This window comes from Typopeltis vanoorti, chromosome 1 (genome assembly GCF_054136105.1).
Source record: "Typopeltis vanoorti isolate ZY-2024b chromosome 1, IOZ_Tvanoo_1.0, whole genome shotgun sequence".
NCBI classification, from domain to species: Eukaryota; Metazoa; Arthropoda; class Arachnida; order Uropygi; family Thelyphonidae; genus Typopeltis; species Typopeltis vanoorti.
Genome location: NC_143549.1, coordinates 3,248,539 through 3,269,036, shown reverse-complemented (window position 1 = coordinate 3,269,036; position 20,498 = coordinate 3,248,539). Strand labels below are relative to the sequence as shown.

Genomic DNA, 20,498 nt, shown 5'->3' with positions numbered 1-20,498 from the left:
AGATTACTGTGTATGTGCACATGTGTGTGTATATATATATATAGATATAGAAAGAAATTATCGTCAACATACCTCCACAGTGTCAAAATATATATACATATATAGAGGTGGTATCAGAGTTTATATTTACTCGGTAAATAATGTTATGAATTACTTAAATAAAAGAGCAATAGGCTTCACTTTGGCGATGTAACATTATTTAAATTAAGGGGATATTAAATCCCACATTATTTCAAAGCCGAATAAGAAACTCAAAGATCGAAATCAAAGAGTTTCATGCCGAATATAGTAAACTATAAAAATTTTGGCGGATTGTAGCGTAAGCTAAAGCACATAGTTCAACACTAGGGCAACTTGTAGCAAAGGTGGATAAAGTTCTGATCACTATTCTTATCATTACCCATAATATAAAACACATCTCCTAGGAGATGTATGATGTTATACATTATGGTGAAAGGTCAAAACCCAGACCGGTTTTGACCTTTATTGAGGTCTCATCAGTGAGTAGGTAGACCACGTAATATTGAGGCTATAGCAAAAAGAACTTATATACTTTGCTATATGAGTTGTCAAAAAAGGTGCACCCATAAATTATTTAAATAAAAGAGCCAATAGGCTTACTTCGGCGATGTAACATTATTTAAATGAAGGGGATATTAAATCCCACATCATTTCAAAGCCAAATAAGAAACTCAAAGATCAAAATCAAAGAGTTTCATGCCAAATATAGTAAACTATAAAAATTTCGGCAGATTGTAGCATAAGCTAAAGCACCTCCTTTATGAAGTGGTACAATCTTGCTTTCCTTCCTTTCCTTCTACTCTTTTGGAACTCCATCTAATGTAAGACTCATATTAAACAAGTATGCCAAGGCAGATGTCAACTCACTAGCATGAGGTGATATATCAACAAGTCCCACACCCTTATTAACTAATGAGACCTCAATAAAGGTCGAAACCGGTCTGGGTAGTGACCTTCCACCATAATGTATAACATCATACATCTCCTAGGAGATGTGTTTTATATTATGGGTAATACTAAGAATAGTGATCAGAATTTTACCCACCTTTGCTACTAGTTGCCCTAGTGTTGAACTATGTGCTTTAGCTTACACTACAATCCGCCAAAATTTTTATAGTTTACTATATTCGGCATGAAACTCTTTGATTCCGATCTTATATTTGATATATTTGATGTATATATTTTTGATATATATGTATTGTCCGCGCGGTTAGCCTAGTGGCTATGCGCTTCGCAACCATATGCCTGGGGAAGGAGTGTCCTAGGTTTGATTCCCGTCGGTGACGTGAGGAGCTGAAGGATCTTCCTCAGCCATAGCCAAGTTAGCCAGTCTTGGGCGTGGACAGCAGGGTTTTTCCCCCCAGTTTATTCTGGGGTTTTTCATCCCGCAAAAGCAGGCAAACTGGCCGTGAGAACTCAACACTACAGGCCATAGGATACACCGGGGCATAAGGCTGACCACCTTATCCTGTGAACAGAGTGAGGTCCGATGATCAATGGACCCTCAACACCGCAAGGTAAAAGAGGGTATAAGGAAGATGAGATGAGATGAGATGTATATATGTATGTATATGTATATATTTATGATATATGTATATATTTATGATATATTTGATGCTTGAATTCTGTCACCTCCTTTATGAAGTGGTACAATCTTGCATTCCTTCCTTTCCTTCTACTCCTTTGGAACTCCATCTAATGTAAGACTCATATTAAACAAGTATGTCAAGAAAGATGTCAACTCACTAGCATGAGGTGATATATCAACAAGTCCCACACCCTTAATATTATGTGTGCATAATTTCCCATGTACCCCCTTGCTCATTCACAGTCAGGTGCTCCTCTTTATCATTCACTGTTCACAAGGATGAAAGACTGCTCATTAGTTTTTGAACTACTCATTAAATATCTCAACTACATCCTTCACAGAAGTTGTTCTTATCCCATTTTCTCCAATCAATTTCATCCTTACATAATTATTCTTTTTTGCTGGCTACATATCGAACTCCCTAGGATTTTTTATTTTTGGCTTCATAACTGCTGCTCATACTTTACTTTTGCTATTCTTATCAACCAAGTCACCCTTCTTGCCTGTTCTTTGCAATTCTCATGGGATTGATTATTACCACTCCTCTATTGTTGCTTCCATAATGCCTTTTTTCTCTATATTGCTTACTTAATCACTTTATTCATCTATTTCACATGTACTTTATTTAACCATCTGACCTTTGGAATACATTTAGATATTGCTTCTGTTAGATATTTTTTAAGCACCCAAGCAGCTTTGATCTCCTTTCATCTAATCCTCATTCCATGCTGCACCTGCAAGCTGTCTTCTAAACTTCTTATGATCACCAGCCTTGTAGTTCCGCATATACCTTTCGTCACAGAGGTCCTCACTTCATGATCACTCTCACTACACTGGAAGGAGATTTGACACCTCATTTTAATAGCATCCTATGATGAGAAGATGAAAATCCTCATATGCTTCTCTGTTACATAGTGCCTAAGGTAGTTGTCCCTCAGTTGCTATCTCTTATCATCCCAATATCTATACCGCCCTAACTAAAATCACCCATAACAATCACACTTTTCCCATTTGCTTATATATTTCCTGATCACCACCTTCTACATTATCAGGTCTACAGCTACATCCAACGAAGTATTTCATTCTATTCACCTCTATCTCACACCATACCGCCTCAAAACTACTACTATTTCCTCCTTACATCTCTATCCTGAATGTAAGTAATTCTTTTTCTATCATCAGTAGCACTCCACCTCCCTTTTTTACTCTTTTTCAGTTCACAAAATATATCATACCCATCCATTTCTATTCCTGTCAGGATATCATCCTCATCCAACCAAGTCTCACTTATTCCAGCAATTTTTGGATGAATGAACTCAATCAATGCAACCATTTCATTTGCCTTGTTTTTGATACTTCCAGCATTTGTACACAAACATTACAGATCATTCCTGGATCTATAACATTTCACTGATACCACTTATTATATGCAACTTCTCCATTCTTTCCTCAAGTTATTTCTATTTTTTCCTTACTCATCCCAGATTCCTTCTTCAAATCCAAGTGTTTTCTCTATATCCCAGATTAATCCTTTCCATTTTTGTTTACATATGCATTCACATCTCCTTGTAGCACTATCCTTTCTCATGGTGTGTTCTCCTGTCCACCATAAGTCTCCTTGTTTCCCTATCCTAAGATCTACTAATTCTATGTTATTAATTAAAGGTCTTTTAAATATATAAGGATGTTTTATTACCTGATTTTTTGCTTCCAAGACAACATTAATCATTGCACACATTTCAGAAGGAACAATATAGTCGGTACTTGTCCATTTGCTTCCTTTTTTTTGCCACTGTTGGAAAGCTTGTAAAGTTCTGAAAAGGAACATACCAAAAGTAATGATACATCTGCCAGTCTTATTGTGAAATTCTGCAAAAATATGGGTAGATTAATCTTATTATGTACTGATATTTAAAAATCTTCATTACCACATGCTCAAAACAATTGAAAACTAATAATTTTAAGTTGAAGGAAGAATCTAGAAAGCTTGAATTTAGATTGATTTATTTGTTTGGTGTTTTAGGGTATAAGGACAGCTATGGTCATATTGTGCCTGGAAAGACATAATCAGTATACAATGTAAAAAAGACTACATATCTGAACAAATCACAAACTGATATACATAATAATGTATAACACAGATATACATAATAATGTATAACACATAAATAAAAAATAGTGTACAAAAAAAAAAAAAAAAGTGTGAAAAGGTGTATAAAAGGCAGGTGGTAAAATGGTTCATAAAATCAAGTGCAAGAGAGTTTGCAGAATACAGATAAAAACTAGCAAGTATTAAAAGCCTAAATATATAAGACATTGTATAAAAAAATAATAAAATAAATAAAAAATAATGGAAAGGATTTATACACAGTATAGATCCTTTATACAGTACAGTATATTTATACAGTATAGAATAGTTACAGTATACAGTATAGTAACTCCCTCAAAAGGCGCAAATTTATGCTTGTTGAGGGAGTTACTAATTACTATTATTATTATTATTATTATTTAGGCCTCCAAGGAGTCAAAAGACTCATCAGGGTAGGTCCTTCCTAGGAAACACGTCTATCACATGGGAGGTCCCTCCCAGGAAACACAAGTCTATCATACCACTCCTTAAACTCATTGACCATTCTCGATCTCACCACTCTATCAGGCAATGCATTCCACAGTTCAACCACCCTCCATGCAAAGAAACCACTCCTCACCCTCTTGCTCACAGTTTCCTTTCGTAACTTCCAGGGATGGCCCCCTTGTCATCACTCCTTCCTGCTGTTCAACCAAGTGAAAGAACTCCATAGTGTCAACCTGTAACCACCTCTCAACAGTTTAAAGATCTCAATCATATCACCTCTCCTTCTTCTATCCACCAAACTCTGCAGTCCACATTCCCTCAGCCGATCCTCATAACTAACATTGCACAGTCCTGAAACCATCTTTGTTATCTGCCTTTGTACCCTTTCCACAGTTAATTTATCCCCTTCAAATCCATTATTTTAATTGACTATCCTTATTCCATTCAAGTGCTGTTACTATTTTAACCATTTACATAAATCTATCTGAGCTCATTCAGGCAGATTTTATGAACTGACTCACGAAGTATGTCATTTCTTTTTAAATTTTTACAGAAAATCAGTATTTTATTATTAGTACTAGCAGTAGTAGTAGTATCTGAGCCCTCATTGAGGAAGGACATACATCACTCAAAGCTGTCATATAAACTCTTAAATTCATTTAAACTAGATGAACTCACTAACCCCCTAAAGACAAACTATTCCACTCACTAACTGCTCTGTGAGAGAAAAACCTATCTTATCCCTTTCTTGACTGAACAAACTTACTGTCCATGGATGCTCCCATGTTCTCTCCCACCTTCCACATAACAAAAAATTACATCAGACGATATCCTATAACACCCATTCCGAAGTTTAAAGACTTCTATCATCTCGTCCCTCTTTCTCCTATTATCGAATCTTTAATCCACACACTCGCCATTTGTCTTCATAATCTAAATCCCATAATCTGGATATAATCTTTGTAACTCTTCTTTGCACCTTTTCCAGAGCTTCTTTATCCCCTTGGAACCCAGAGACAAATCTGCACACAATAATCCGAGTACTGTCTTATCAAAGAATTATAAAGGAGAAAATCGCAATTATCCACTCAGCTGTATTTTCAGCTTTTGCTATGTGACCTTCAAACTTCAAATTCCTATCCACCATTATGCCAAGATCCCTACCCTCATAAGTTTCTTGTAGCATAACTAGGCTGACCTTATTTCCTTTAGACAAAAACTGGACATTGGGATGGGAAAAATGGGACGGGGGCTTATGTAACATTCTGTATTCATGAAAAAGTTTTATTATATAAAGATATTGAGCTTACCATTATTCTTCAGTGACAGAACCCATACAAAAATTTAGGTAGACATAGAGCAGGACTGTATTTCAGGTGAGGAAATAAAGTCTACAGTTATGTCTTGAACACCACAATTTGGCAAAAAGTACCACACAACGACTGGAAAAAGTTTGATGTCTTTTTTGTTTGATGCATCTAAACTGACTGTAATGTTTTTTGTTTTATTCAAATCCTCTATTACTTCACCCAATATGTAAGGTGATAAAACGTTGGTAATTATTGCTTCTGATTTGTTATGTGCTGATGAAAATTTTGGTTCTAAATTTTATTTATCAATGTCGACAATCAATCATTTGCGCAAAAACTTTGGCCATGACGCACAGTATGATAAGCAACAAGAGCTTCACTCGCTGCAATTTTATTGCTTTCACTATCATCATCACGTCTCATCATAAAGAAACCGAATCCAGAGTCTTTTCAGCATTGTTATGTTTCTGGCTACGTAGATGTTGGTTTATGTCGCTTCTGCCTCCATGAGCAATGGAAAAAATGGACAATACAATGTTGGCATACTACTTTTGTTCCATCGCTACATAGCTTGTTCAGTTTAATAAATTTGAATTCTTTCTGGAGATCGTCATTAAAACTACAGTTTCGCCTCTTTGAAATTGCAAGGATAGACAAAATTTTAAAAAATAAAACTTAAAACTTTATAAAAAAATATGAAATTTAAACCTTTTGAATTATTGAAATAAATTAAATTAAATAACTACTTAAATCGACTTAAACAAAGCAAAAAACACATGCCAAAAAATAAGGTTAAGGTGGGTAATAGACTACTGACAAATAATATCTGTTTAGCCCTTTGACAACGCCTTAGCAACCAAATTGTTTGGAGTTCAACATGGCGTGACGTCTCTTAAACACGTATATTACATTGGCCAGATGCAGTGTTGTCAGAAGAAAAATTTCTGTCGTAACAAGGAACGTGCTTTTTATATAATTTTATTTATGTATATTGAGTCCTTATTATCCCCAAGAATTTCATTTTTACCTCACTTGGGGAAATTTACTCCGGTTCGCTGAACCCTGTTCTAATAGTTTCTCCTCTACATTACTGCTTAGCATCTCTTTTAATATTCCTGCATCTATTTTATATCCTGTATTTAACAGACTCATCATCATAACACTAATTACGGGTATAGATCATATTGGTCTGTTCCGGCCATTATCCATCCAATATCCTTTTTTGAGGTCTACAGTGCCTTCTCTTTCCAAATGGCTTATATTTTAGTATTTGTTTTGGATGTCGGGTGATGGCCATTCGGTTTACATGTTCAATCCATTTTTGTTTATAATTGTTTAGTTTCTCCCCACCAGTTGGAGAGAGTGACCCATATGGTTTTGCCTTGGAAAATGAATAGACACGCTGGAGTATCAAAGAGATGGGAACTTATGTGGAATTATAAAGCAGGTGATTATAACAGTCTTAGACGTCAACTTGGGGAAGTTTCGTGGAGGGAGGAATTGGAAAGCTGGGATATCATTAGTGCTTGGGAAATTGTGAAGGAATATTTGTTAGCAGCAATGATAAGCTGTATTCCACGAGTGAAGAAGAGGACACAATTTTGAGTAAAGTGGATGACAAACAATACTAAGCAGGAACTGCATGCGAAAAAGAGGCTATGGAAGAGATATAAGGAGACAGGTGAAGAGAAGATGCATGAAGAATATAAGACACAGGCCAGGAGAGTGACTAGTATAGTAAGACAGGTGAAACTGGAATATAAGAAAATATTGGCCCTTAGATCCAAGGAAAATCCTACGGAATTTGTTAGGTATGTAACCAGTAGGAGGAGAAATGTCTGTGGTATAAAAATGGGAATAGAGTGACTGATGCAGAGGACATAGTGGAATTGTTCAATGAACACTTTATTGGAGTATTTCATCCTGGAGGAGTCAATTTGAATTCTAGAGGGATAGAGCTGGTTCGAGGTTTAGAGGTGCAGGAGGAGAGTGTTTTCCACATACTGAGTACTCTGGATGTTAGTAAAGCTGTGGGACTGGATGGTATTTCACCACGAGTTTTGAGAGAATGTGCTAAGGAACTGACAGTGCCTTTGACCTGGCTTTTCAATGAAAGTCTAGCTGCAGAAAAGGTGCCTATGGAATGGAAGGAAGGTAAGATAGTGCCATTGCATAAGGGCAATAGCAGACCGGAAGTGTCTAATTATAGGCCAGTTTGTATGTCATCAACAGTAAGTAAGATCTTGGAGAAAGGTGAGGGACTGTATACAGCACTGGATAGATGAGGGAAATGTTATCTGTGAGAGTCAACATGGATTTGTGAAGGGGCGCTCTTGTTTTAGCATTGTGCTAGCCTTTTATGATAAAGTTAAAAGAGCAATAGATGAGGGAAAGGAATATACTGCCATTTTCCTAGACTTAGCAAAGGCATTTGACAGGATGCCACATGATAAGTTGATATTCAAGTTGCAGCACATGGGTCTCCACGTCAAATCGGTCAACTGGATTCAGGATTGGCTGTCCGATAGGTATCAGATAGTTGTGTATGGTGGAGCAATATCAAAGAGGCTGAAGAGTACAAGTGGGGTTCAACAGGGCTCAGTACTGGGACCTATATCGTTTAACCTTTATATCAATGACGTTGTCGTCCGTGGATTGCAAGGGGATATTCGGTTGTTTGCAGATGATACGCAGCTGGGAAGGGTTATTAGTAATAGTGCAGATGTGGTAGCCCTGCAAGAAGATTTGAATAAGGTAGATAGATGGGCAAATTAATGGGGGTTTCAGTTTAATGCAGCAAAATGTAAGGTCTTGAGGTTTGGGACACATCGATGGGATGCTGCATACTCTATGGGAAGAGTTAAACTGGAGGAAGTAGGGGAGACAAGAGATCTGGGGTTGATGATTGATAGAAACCCAAAATTTAGGGGATATATTGCAAAGGTAGTGAAGGTAACACAGAGGATTACCTTCACTACCTTTGTCCTTCTCATTATTGCAGCAATCTGCAATAATGAGAAGGACACTGACCTGCAGAGATAAAATGGTTATCATTCCGTTTTGTAAGACTCTGATCAGACCACACGTAGACTATTGTTCTCAGATCTGGTCCTCAGGATTTGAAGGGAATAAATTAACTGTGGAAAGAATACAAAGGCAGATAACAAAGATGGTGTCAGGACTGTACAATGTTAGTTATGAGGATCGGCTGAGGGAGTGTGGACTGCAGAGTTTGGTGGATAGAAGGAGGAGACTTTTAAACTGTTGAGAGGTGGTTACAGGGTTGTCACTGGGGAGTTCTTTTGCTTAGTTGAACAGTGAGAAGGAGTCACGACAAGGTGCCATCCCTGGAAGTTACAAAAGGATACTGTGAGAAAGAGAGTGAGGAGTGGTTTCTTTGCATGGAGAGTGGTTGAACCATGGAATGTATTGTCTGATGGAGTGGTGAGGGCGAGAACGGTCAATGTGTTTAAGGAGGTATGATAGACTTTGTGTTTCCTAGGAGGGAGCTCCCTCGATGAAGTCTTGATAGACTTGTGTTTCTTAGAAAGGACCTCCCACAATGAGTCTTTTGACTCCATGGAGGCCTGAATAATAATAATAATAATTCTATTTTAGTTCTTTTAAAATGTCTTCATTCCTTTTTTGATCTAATAATGTGTATTTTGCAGTTCTCATAAATCTCATTTCACTTGTTTTTATTCTTTGTTTATCTTGTTTGTTTGTTGTCCAATTTAAGGATAGTTATGAGGATCGGCTGAATGAACGTGGACTGCAGAGTTTGGTGGATAGAAGAAAGAGAGGTGATATGATTGAGACTTTTAAACTGTTGAGAGGTGGTTACAGGGTTGACACTGGGGAGTTCTTTCGCTTGGTTGAACAGCGGGAAAGAATGATGACAAGAGGCCATCCCTGGAAGTTACAAAAGGAAACTGTGAGCAAGAGGGTGAGGAGTGGTTTCTTTGCATGGAGGGTGGTTGAACCGTGGAATGCATTGCCTGATGGAGTGGTGAGAGCGAGAACGGTCAATGAGTTTAAGGAGTGGTATGATAGACTTTGTGTTTCTTAGGGGGGGGGGGGATCTCCCCTCGATGAGTCTTGACAGACTTTATGTTCTTAGGAAGGACCTCCCACTACGAGTCTTTCGACTCCATGGAGGCCTGAATAATAATAACAATTTCACTGCCGTATAATAATGTGGGCACTGCTAAAGTATTGTATGTTTTCAAGCGTGTTTCTTTTTGTACTATATTTGGGTTGAGTATTCTATTTATCAGGGCTATAATCTGTAAAAAATTTTGAAGTTTTAAATTTTATGTCTTTTTCTCCTTCATATGATATGTGAAATATCATATGAAGGAGAAAATCATATCACATCCAAGATAACTGGAAGTATTTATCTGTGCTATTATTTTATTATTAATAACTATTCTGCATCTAACTGGAGTTTGTCCACAAAATGCCATTGTTTTAGTTTTATCTATGGACATTTTCATTCCAAACTGTTCTACTGTAATGTTTATATTATATATTGCTCTTTGTAAATTGTCTTCCTTATCTGATATTATTACCAATATCATCTGGAAATAGTAGTGTATTTGTTTTGTTATTTTGGCAAATTTCTTTACCTTGATTGTTTAAGGTATTCCACTGTATTAATATTTCATTAATGTAAATATTAAAAAGTGTTAGAGACAGAGGGCATCCCTGTCTTACTCCTTGGTTTATAGATTGTTTTTCAGACATCTTTTCATTTATTTTTATTTCATTATCTTTGTATATATTCAATATTGTATGTAGTAAAATATTAGGTATATTTATTTTTGGTAATATATCAAACAGTATATATCTTTTTACTTTGTCAAATGCTTTTTCGTAATCTATAAACAAAAGATGAGTTTCCAAATTAAATTCTCTTCTTTTTTCTATAAGTAGTTTTAAACAGAAAGCTGTATCAATTATAGAGCGTCCTTTTCTAAATCCATTTTGACATTCAAATAATTTTTTTCACTGCATATTTTTAGTTTTTCATTAAGTATTCAACTATATATTTTGTAGCATGTATTCAATAAACTAATACCTCTGTTGTTAGCAGGTTTTGTTTTATCCCCTTTTTTAAATATAGGTATTACTATGCTTGTATTCCATTCTATTGGTATTTGTCCATTTGTGTATATTTTATTTAAAAATTTTAATAATCTTTGGTGAAATTTTTTTCCAGTAAATTTGTACAGTTCGGAGTTTATCCCATCTTCTCTTGCTGATTTGCCATTTTTTATTTTATTTAGGTTGTGCTTTAATTCTTTCATTTTTATCATATCATTTAAAGTATTTTGTAAGTTTCTGATATAATTATTTTTAATGCCAGTATTATCCGTCCAAAGATCTGTAAAGTAATCCAAGAATTCTTTTACATCTATTTCACAGTTTCTTTTATATCTGCATTCATCTGTTTTAGTATTTTGTATACACTGGGTCTTATTTAACAGACTAATTTCCCTATAGTTATTGCAATCTTCTTTATTTCCTTTTTTGTAGATTGGGATAAGCAGTGTCAGTTTTGTTTGTTTTATCTATGGCATTCTGTAATTCTTTATAAAATATATTACTGTCTTCTTTTCCCTCATCTGGTGCATATGCACCAATTATTATTATGTGGCCTCTTACTGTCTTGAGGCTAATTTCTATTAGTCTTTCATTTAAATAGCATACAATATCATTCTTTAGAGATTTATGTATTATAATCGTTATTGGAATAACCAGTGCTTTTTTTCCAAGAGTTAGAAGTTTTTCCAGACATACAAACCATATTAAATAATTTCCGAAGTCTTTCATTAAATTTTTCACCTACATTTTTGCATAGTTCTATATTTATATTGTCTTCTCCTGGTGTTTTTCATCATCTTTATTGTATTTTTCAGTTTTAACATTGTGATATTTTCTATTAGATAATTTTGTTTTATAAGATTTTATTTTATATGATTAAATGATTACTCATTTAGTAACCATAAGTTTAAATTGGCAATGCTTTTCTTTGTCCACTGCAACTGGGCCACCAGGACTGTAGCAACACCCCACCATATATTTCATTCTGTTAGGCTCCACTTCATGCCATATAGCTTTAACTCACCACCACATGAGATGATGTTACCATCATTTTCTTGCGTTTCTACTCTAAATTCAATTAAGTCATTTGTTATCATTAATAATACTTACTCTCCTCTCCTATATCTTCTGTCATTCCTTAAAATAGTATATCTGTTTACACTCAATCCCAGTTACCATATCTGATTTTGATGCCAGATTTCACTAATTAACAATCTTAAACCACATCATATTCAATAGAGCAACAAACTTGACCCCTTTGTTCCTTATGCTCCTGGTATTTATGTATAGATATAACAAATGACCACTTAGCCTATTCTTATAATTAGATATGTATTATCTTTGGCCTTGTAGAACTTTTCCATGTGCAGACACACTCAAAAGGCCTCAATCCAAAGCATATATATTTCCCTCCCTTCACCATGTGCATGACCATGTTTGAAGGCATACATATCTTTACCACGTTTGCATACCATAGCTGAACTTTCACACACATTTTTCCCATTCCTCTCTTGATGATCTAGTTTCCCTGATTCTCTACATTGTTTCATTCCAATAAGTAATTTTTCCAGGCTTCTGATGCCAAAAGTGCAGGCCGTCCCTTTTATACAAGTCTCTTTTTGCCCTCAAACACATTCCATACATCTAAAAACTTGCATCCATTTCTTCTACACAGACTGTGCAGGGAATTGTTTGCTATCATTACCCTCCTTAACTCGATACTGTTGTATCTGGGAAGCAAACCTACAATTTTTATTCTCTCATTTCTTTCTCACTTCTTCTGACAGACCTTTCATATCCTCTCATACTATATTTATTGCAACTACTTAAATTATTAGTTCCTATAAGAACTACCATCTTTTTTACTTTTCTTTTCTGTTTTTTGATCACATTTGTGAAGGCATTTGACAGGGTGCCACATGATAAGCTGATATTTAAGTTGCAGCACATGGGTTGGGATGTCAGGTTGGTCACTGGATTCAGGATTGGCTGTACGATAGGTATCAGAGAGTTGTGTATGGTGGAGAAGTTTCAAGGAGGCAGAGTGTTCCAAGTGTGGTCCCACAGGGCTCAGTACTGGGACCTATATTGTTTAACCTTTATATCAATGACATTGTCAGTGGATTGCTGCAGGATGTTCAGTTGTTTGCAAATGATGTGAAGCTGGGAAGGGTTATTAGTAATAGTGCAGATGTGGTAGTCATGCAAGAGGATTTGAATAAGCTAGACAGATGGGCAAATGAATGGGGGTTTCAGTTCAATGCAGCAAAATATAAGGTCTTGAGGTTTGGGACACATCGATGGGACGCTGCATACTCTATGGGAGGAGTTAAACTGGAGAAAGTAGGGGAGACAAGAGATCTGGGGATTGATGATTGATAGAAACCTGAAATTTAGGGACATATTGCAAAGGTAGTGAAGGTAACACAGAGGATTGCTGCAATAATGAGAAGGACACTGACCTGCAGAGATAAAATGGTTATCATTCCGTTGTATAAGACTCTGATCAGACCACACTTAGACTATTGTTCTCAGATCTGGTCCCCAGGATTTGAAGGGGATAAATTAACTGTGGAAATGAAGATCAATGAAACTTAATGAAAATCATGTTTCAGCAACCTGGTTAAATTTTATAGCTGAATTTAAGTGCATTGGATTGACATCAGAATTGATTATATAATGATTTTTTTTTTGGATATTCTACTATTGCCTGCTGGATGGTTTATTGAATACATTCTCGGTTCTCCCTACAGGTCACCACGGGTTTAAATCCCACTATGTGCATGGATGTTTGCGAATGTTATTAGGTGGGAGATGAATTTTATTGTCTAGTGTATGTGACCACTGCCTCATTTATTGCAGGCCTAGAGTAGGAAAAAAAATTTTTTTTGGCTCTAAAGAGGGTTCCTGCACCATGCGATGATGATAATAATAATAATAAAACACAAAACATATAAAAGTAAAAAAAAAGAACAAAACAAAAGTTAGTTCGCCAATGTACTATAGCTTTACAACCTTTTATTGGCAGGAGGAAAATTAAAAAAATGAAAGTATTTTTCAGTGATATTTCCTGTGGAATGGCAATGTATAACTGATTGTTTGTCGATGATGATGATGAAAACTAGAAAGAAGTTATGAGAAGTGATAAAGATAGCAGTTCCCATTAGAAAAATTTAAAATGGGTGTTTTGCTTGGAAGAAGTAATGGAGATGAAGTATAAAGTTTTCATGTTAATAAATGCAAAGCAATGTATATTGTGGGGGGGGTGCAAGGGTTTAGTACTGTACTGATAGAATTATGCTCTGGGACATGGTGAGGATTAGGGTAATAATTAACAGATGACATACTGCATTATACCACTGAAAAGGCACTGGCCAAACCACACATGGATTATAGTCCCACCATGGAATTTTTTTTATATTATTGTTTATTTATTTATTTTCATATAAACCTATAGTACATTCATAAATTAATTTTATATATTTTATTAAAATAAAAAGTATATATATATATATATATATATATATATATATATATATATAAAAGAAAATAATAAATTAGGAATTAATAGAAGACTGACACAATAATGTTTCCCATAGAGGAGAATAGAGGGGATACCTAAAGATTTGTTTAAATTTACGTGAAGGAAAAAGATCTCACAGTTCATTTTATATAAATGTTCTATAAGAAACCTATTCTTGTATAAGAGCCTTACTTTTCTTCCAAAGGGTTCTGGCTTAATAGAGATGGCATGTTCAACTAAGCCAGATTCCTCAGGTTCATGGTATTGGATATAAGTAAGATTTATTTTTTACAGCACACAGATAAGCTACAGGAGCAAGGAATCTGGTATACCTGAATAATTAAGGATGAAACATGTCTTTAGGTGAAGAAAGAAAGATTGAAATCCTCTTGACAGGAGAAAAGAAAACCACGATGTTGGGAAGCTTCAAAACATCAGCAATATGTTCAAATATTCCTTATCATAAGGGAGAGGAATGTGAGGGGTGGCATAAATTGGGTAGCAAGAGATCTGAGGTTTATCCTTGAGGTTGTATGACAAATGTATACGAGAGGTAAGATAGTACAGTGTTACCTAGATGTAATGAGAGAAGAGCATCAATAATGAATGGCATGACAGTGGAAAATGTGTGGAAAGAGAGGATGCTTGGAGTACATGTGAGAATAGAAGAGAGCTGCAGAAGAGGAACAACTACATTTGAATGAGGACGGACTATACATCTAGAGAGAATGTTGTTCTTTCTTGGAGCAAGTGAGAGTATTAGTGAGGGAAACTAGAGTTGTCAAGGTGGATGGGTGGTGTCTTGTGGAGAAAGACACTTGGGAAATTGGGGAACATATCATGTTATACAGAGTCAAATGGAGTCTGGAGGAATAGTAATATGTATAGAAATTAACTATGAAATTCTTCGGTGAGGACATCAAGTAAAAAGTCTTGGTTCAATGTCTTAATGTTCTAGGTTCCTATAGAGAGAAAAGTTTTAATAGGTCTATGAAACAATGATTGTTTTGTTTGTTTCAGGGCCTAGAAAAAACCAGCCAATTAATTACAGGCACAGGGCAATTACCTACCTGCCAACTCATTTCAGCCTAAGCCACATATACTAATTGTCACTGGCACATTATTTTAGGTCTGACAATACTTCCAGAAAAAGTGAAATCCTGGTATCTGTGATTACCTCTCTCTCCAAATTAGCCATCGGTAATATTATGTATCCTGTATCAGTCTACCTAAGTCAAGCAAACCAAGGGACACAGCCAACTAGTTACCATTTCTTCCTACTACAGATGTTATGTTTATACTGGCACTAAGCCACAGTTATAAAAAGTGCTTTACATCATAATGTTTGCTATCTGTTCACTCACTAATACTAATAATTAACAATCCATAATTTTATATTTACCAGAATATAACATATTAAAGAAATGAATTTAAAACATCACTCTGTTTCTAGATAATTTCTGTACTTGGGTTAAAAAAAAACAACAAATAACAAAAACCTGTTAATGCAAGATTCCAACATATCGCAGGCCATTAGTTTTAATCGCTGTTCCAGATGTTTGGCAAATACTTCATCAGGCCAGTGAAGATCACGAATGAAAGACTGAAGAGCATCTAATTTCCAAAATAAATCTTCTGATGTTGCACAGCCATGTCGTCTTTAAAAAAACAAAACACAAAATTAAAGAATAATATTTGTGCTGAGATGTCAATTAAGAATTATAATTTCTATATTAAAAGTTGGTAAAGAAATAATATACTGTATGTAATAAGATATCCCAAAGAAGATATCAGAAAACTTCAGTAATCAGAATCTTCCATTTAAAGGGAAGAGGTAGCTGGAATATTTTATAACACAGAAATATTGCATCAGTTTGTGAATATAAAATTATGTTTTCTGTAACTCTATATTTTTCTGGTCACTGGGTTTTCAGGGGGATGAAGAGTTGTTGGAAAGGGTCCAAAGGCGATTGACTAAGGTAGTTTCTGACCTCTGGAATGTTGAGTATGAGGAAAGATTGAAAAGATGTAATTTGCAGTCTGGTGGACAGGAGGAAGAGGGGAGATATGATAGAGACCCACAAGTTGGTAAGGGGTTGTTATAGGATCAATGCTGGAGAAGTTTTACAAAAATATAGTGGGAGAACCAGAGATCATCCCTGGAAACTGTATAAAGAGGGTGTGAGAAGGGGAGTGAGGGGAAAGGTTTTTTTTCATGCAGAGTTGTGAATGATTGGAATGCTTTGCCTGAGAATGTGGTGTCTTCAAGGAGTTTGAATGTGTTCAAGGCATGGTATGATGAGCTGTGTGCATGTGTGAGATAAAAGGACCTCCCAGATGAGTCTTTGACTCCATGAGGTCTTGGAGTAATAATAATAATAATAATAATAATATTTTTATTATTACTATTATATTATTCTTATTATTAACACTAGTCCTCCAAGCGGTCAACAGGCTCATTGTGGGAGGCAAACACTGTTACATACAAGCCCATCAAACTATACTATAAACACATTCAATGTATCTTCATTCACAATGTCAGGCAACTCATTCTGCTGACCAACCACTCTCCATGCAAAAGAGATACTTCTTATGACCTTACTCACACTTTCCTTATACAGCTTCCAGGTAATTTCTCCAAGTTCTTACCCCTCCCATTCTATGAAAAATTTCTTCCACATTAAACCAGTAACAATCCTTTACCAACTTAAAGGAGGGGAATTGGTGGCGTTGATAGCATCAGCCTGGCCAAAGATTATTGGGATCACTGCGGTTGACGGAAGAAAATATAATAACAGGAATAGAAGTAGCAGGGTGCAGCATTTTTCGGCAGGATAGGAAGGGAAAGCGTGGTGGTGGTGGTGTACTGCTTAAGATAAGTGACAATTTATGTCCTCTAAGAGTAGAGGCTTTGAAAGGCAGTGACACTAATGATTTTGAAGCATATGGTGTGAGGTAGAGATGGGCAAGACAGGATATTTAGTGGGGTGTTTATACAAACCAAGGAGCACAGATAATGGGGACCAGGAGATGTTTAGACAGTTGAGCTTGGCAAGTGCAAGAAGAATGATTGTTATTAGGAATTTTAACTATAGCAGTATAAATTGAGGAGAGAAAGATTCATGTAACAATAAGGGAAGGGAATTTCTGGAATTCTTGAGTGACAAATGTCTTGGGCAACATGTAATAGAGGGAACAAGAGGTTCAAGAGTTTTGGATTTGGTCATAGCATCAGAAGAGCTGATAATAAGTGAGATACCATCTCTCCTACCAGTTGGAGAAAGTGACCATGTGGTTTTGACTTGGAAGATGAATAGACATGCAGGAGTATCAAAGAGACGGGCACATATGTGGAATTATAAGGCAGGTGATTATAATAGTCTAAGACGTCAACTTGGGGAAGATTCATGGAGGGAGGAATTGGCAGGCCAGGATATCATTAGTGTGTAGGAAATTATGAAAGAATATTTGTTAGCAGCAATGGTAAGTTGTATACCACAAGTGAAGAAGAGGACACAAGTTGGTGTAAAGTGGATGACAAACAATATTAAACAGGAATTGCATGTGAAAAAGAGATTATGGAAGAGATATAAGGAGACAGGTGAACAGCAGATGCATGAAGAATATAAGACACAGGCCAGGAGAGTGAATAGTATGGTAAGGAAGGTGAAATTGGAATATGAGAAGCGATCGGCCCCAAAGATCCAAAGAAAATCCTAGTGAATTTTTTAGCTATGTGGTCAGTAGGAGGAGAAATGATTCTGCAGAGGACATTGTGGATTTGTGCAATGAAGACTTTATTGGAGTATTTCATCCTGGAGGAGTAAATTTTAATAGCAGAGGGCAGGTTCAAGGTTTAGGGGTGCAGGAAGAGAGTGTGTTCCAAATACTGAGTACTTTGGATGTCAGTAAAGCTGTGGGACTGGATGGTATTTCAGCACGAGTTTTGAGAGAATGTGCTAAAGAACTGACAGCTCCTTTGACCTGGCTTTTCAAAGAAAGTCTAGCTACAGGAAAGGTGCCCAAGGAATGGAAGGTAAGATAGTGCCATTGCATAAGGGTGGTTAGCAGACTGGAAGTGTCTAATTAAAGGCCAGTTTGTGTGTCATCAGTAGTTTTTAAGATCTTGGAGAAATTAATGGGGGACAGTATACAGCATTGGGTAGATCAGGGTAATGTTATCTGTGAGAGTCAACATCGATTTGTTAAGGGATGCTCTTTTTAGTAATATGCTAGCCTTTTATAATAAAATTTCAAAAGCAGTAGATGAGGGAAAGGCATATACTGCCATTTTCTTGGATTTAGCAAAGGCATTTGACAGCGTGCCACATGATAAGCTGATATTTAAGTTGCAGCACATGGATTTGGATGGTTGGTTAACTGGATTCAGGATTGGCTGTCCGATAGGTATCAGAGAGTTGTGTATGGTGGGGCAGTTTCAAGGAGGCAGGTTACAAGTGGAACCTATATTGTTCAACCTTTATATCAATGAAATTGACAGTGGATAGCAAGGGGATATTTAGTTGTTTGCAGATGAAGCTGGGAAGGGTTATAACTAATAGTGCAGATGTGGCTGCCCAGCAAGAGGATTTGAATAAAGTAGAGAGAGATGGGCAAATGAATGGGGGTTTCAGTTTAATGCAGCAAAATGTAAGGTCTTGAAGTTTGGGATACATCAATGGGAGGCTGCATACTCAACTGTAGGAAGTACGGGAGACAAGAGAGAGATATCTGGGGTTGATGATTGATAGAAACCTGAAATTCAGGGTACATATTGCAAAGGTGGTGAAGGTAACACAGAGGATTGCTGCAATATACTGAGAAGGACACTGACCTGCAGAGATAAAAGAGATAAAAGAGTTATCTAAGTGTGGTCTGATCAGGGTCTTGTATAAGACCCTGATCAGACCACACTTAGACTATTGTTCTCAGATTTGGTCCCCAGGATTTGAAGGGGATAAATTAACTGTGAAACAAAGATGGTTTCAGGATTGTACAATGTTAGTTATGAGGATAGGCCGAGGAATGTGGACTGTAGGGTTTGGTAGATAGAAGGAGGAGAGGTGACATGATTGAAACTTTTAAACTGCTGAGAGGTGGTTACAGGGTTGACAATGGGGAGTTCTTTCACTTGGTTGAACAGCAGGAAGGAGTAATGAAAAGGTGCCATTCCTGGAAGTTACGAAAGGAAGTTGTGAGCAAAAGGGTGAGGAGTAGTTTCTTTGCATGGAGGGTGGTTGAACCATGGAATGCATTGCCTGATAGAGTGGTGAGAGCAATAATGGTCAATGAGTTTAAGGAGTGGTATGATAGACTTCGTGTTTTCTAGAAAGGACCTCCCATAATGAATCTTTTGATTCCATGGAGGCCTTAATAATAATCCCTCAACCCATTCCAATATATCCCCATCACCACAAAAAATCAGGGGACCAAATCTGTGCACAATGCATAAAAGACCTGATCAAGGCTTTATACAATGGAACAGAACCTCTATATTTCTGCAAGTAGTTAAAGTCCTCCACATCATTCCATAATCTGATGGGATGTCTTCACAACTTGTGCACTGTGACCTCTGAACTTCAGATCTTTGTCCACCACCCCTCCAAGGTCTCTCATCTCCTCAAATTCCTCCAAAATTTCCCAGCAGGTGTATACTTTGCATCTAAATGTTGGCTATCATTCAGAACTGCACACATTGCAACACTGAACTGACAGTTCCATACTATTGCCAATTCATACAAATCTATTCAAGTCTTCCTGCCTACAAGGCTACATCTACTTGATTCGTTATCACTCTACCCAGTTTGCATCATCTGCAAACAGTTGTATATATCACCAGTTAAACCTACCCCAATATCATTAATATACAAATTAAATAATAATGGCCTCAAAACTGATCCCTGCGGCACACTAGTGGTGATTTTCCTCTTTCGAGATAGTGCTTCCCCATGAAGAACTTTCTTGCTGATACCTATCTAATAGCCATTAACCTATCCAACTCACTAGTCCAATCATCCAATCCCATCTGCTTCAGTTTAGTGACCATGTAAAATCTCTCTCCAACAATTAAACTTTTGTTAATTTTTTGCGTTTGATTTTCCAGGGTTTTCTAAATATTTTGAACTCTTGAAAATATAATGTACTTAAAAGAATGTTATAATTACGCTGTAAAAGTGCATATATGTTAACTTGTATGTAAAGCTAAAAGTAGGGATTAAGCCAGATTAGTGATGACGAAATATTAACTATAGGTTGCAAGGTTAAGTGATGTTAACAGAAGGGGCAACAATGACGTCATTACGCTAACAGCTAATCCCAAAAAGCACATCATAGAGACCAAAGAGCTAGACACTAATATAAAAGGAGATTGTTGCT

At 36.4% G+C, this 20,498-nt stretch overlaps 1 protein-coding gene across 3 annotated transcripts in view; it reads right to left on the bottom strand.

The window, feature by feature from the left end:
• The window catches only part of Cadps (calcium-dependent secretion activator 1), a 1,213,340-nt gene that overhangs the window by 203,585 nt on the left and 989,257 nt on the right, over positions 1-20,498 (bottom strand). For all 3 annotated transcript variants that reach the window (XM_090396519.1, XM_090396528.1, XM_090396537.1), the window contains 2 exons: positions 15,623-15,781; positions 3,306-3,423 (listed from right to left, as the gene is read on the bottom strand). In XM_090396519.1, the coding sequence (XP_090252645.1) occupies positions 3,306-3,423; positions 15,623-15,781 (277 nt within the window). The remainder of the gene's footprint in view (positions 1-3,305; positions 3,424-15,622; positions 15,782-20,498) is intronic.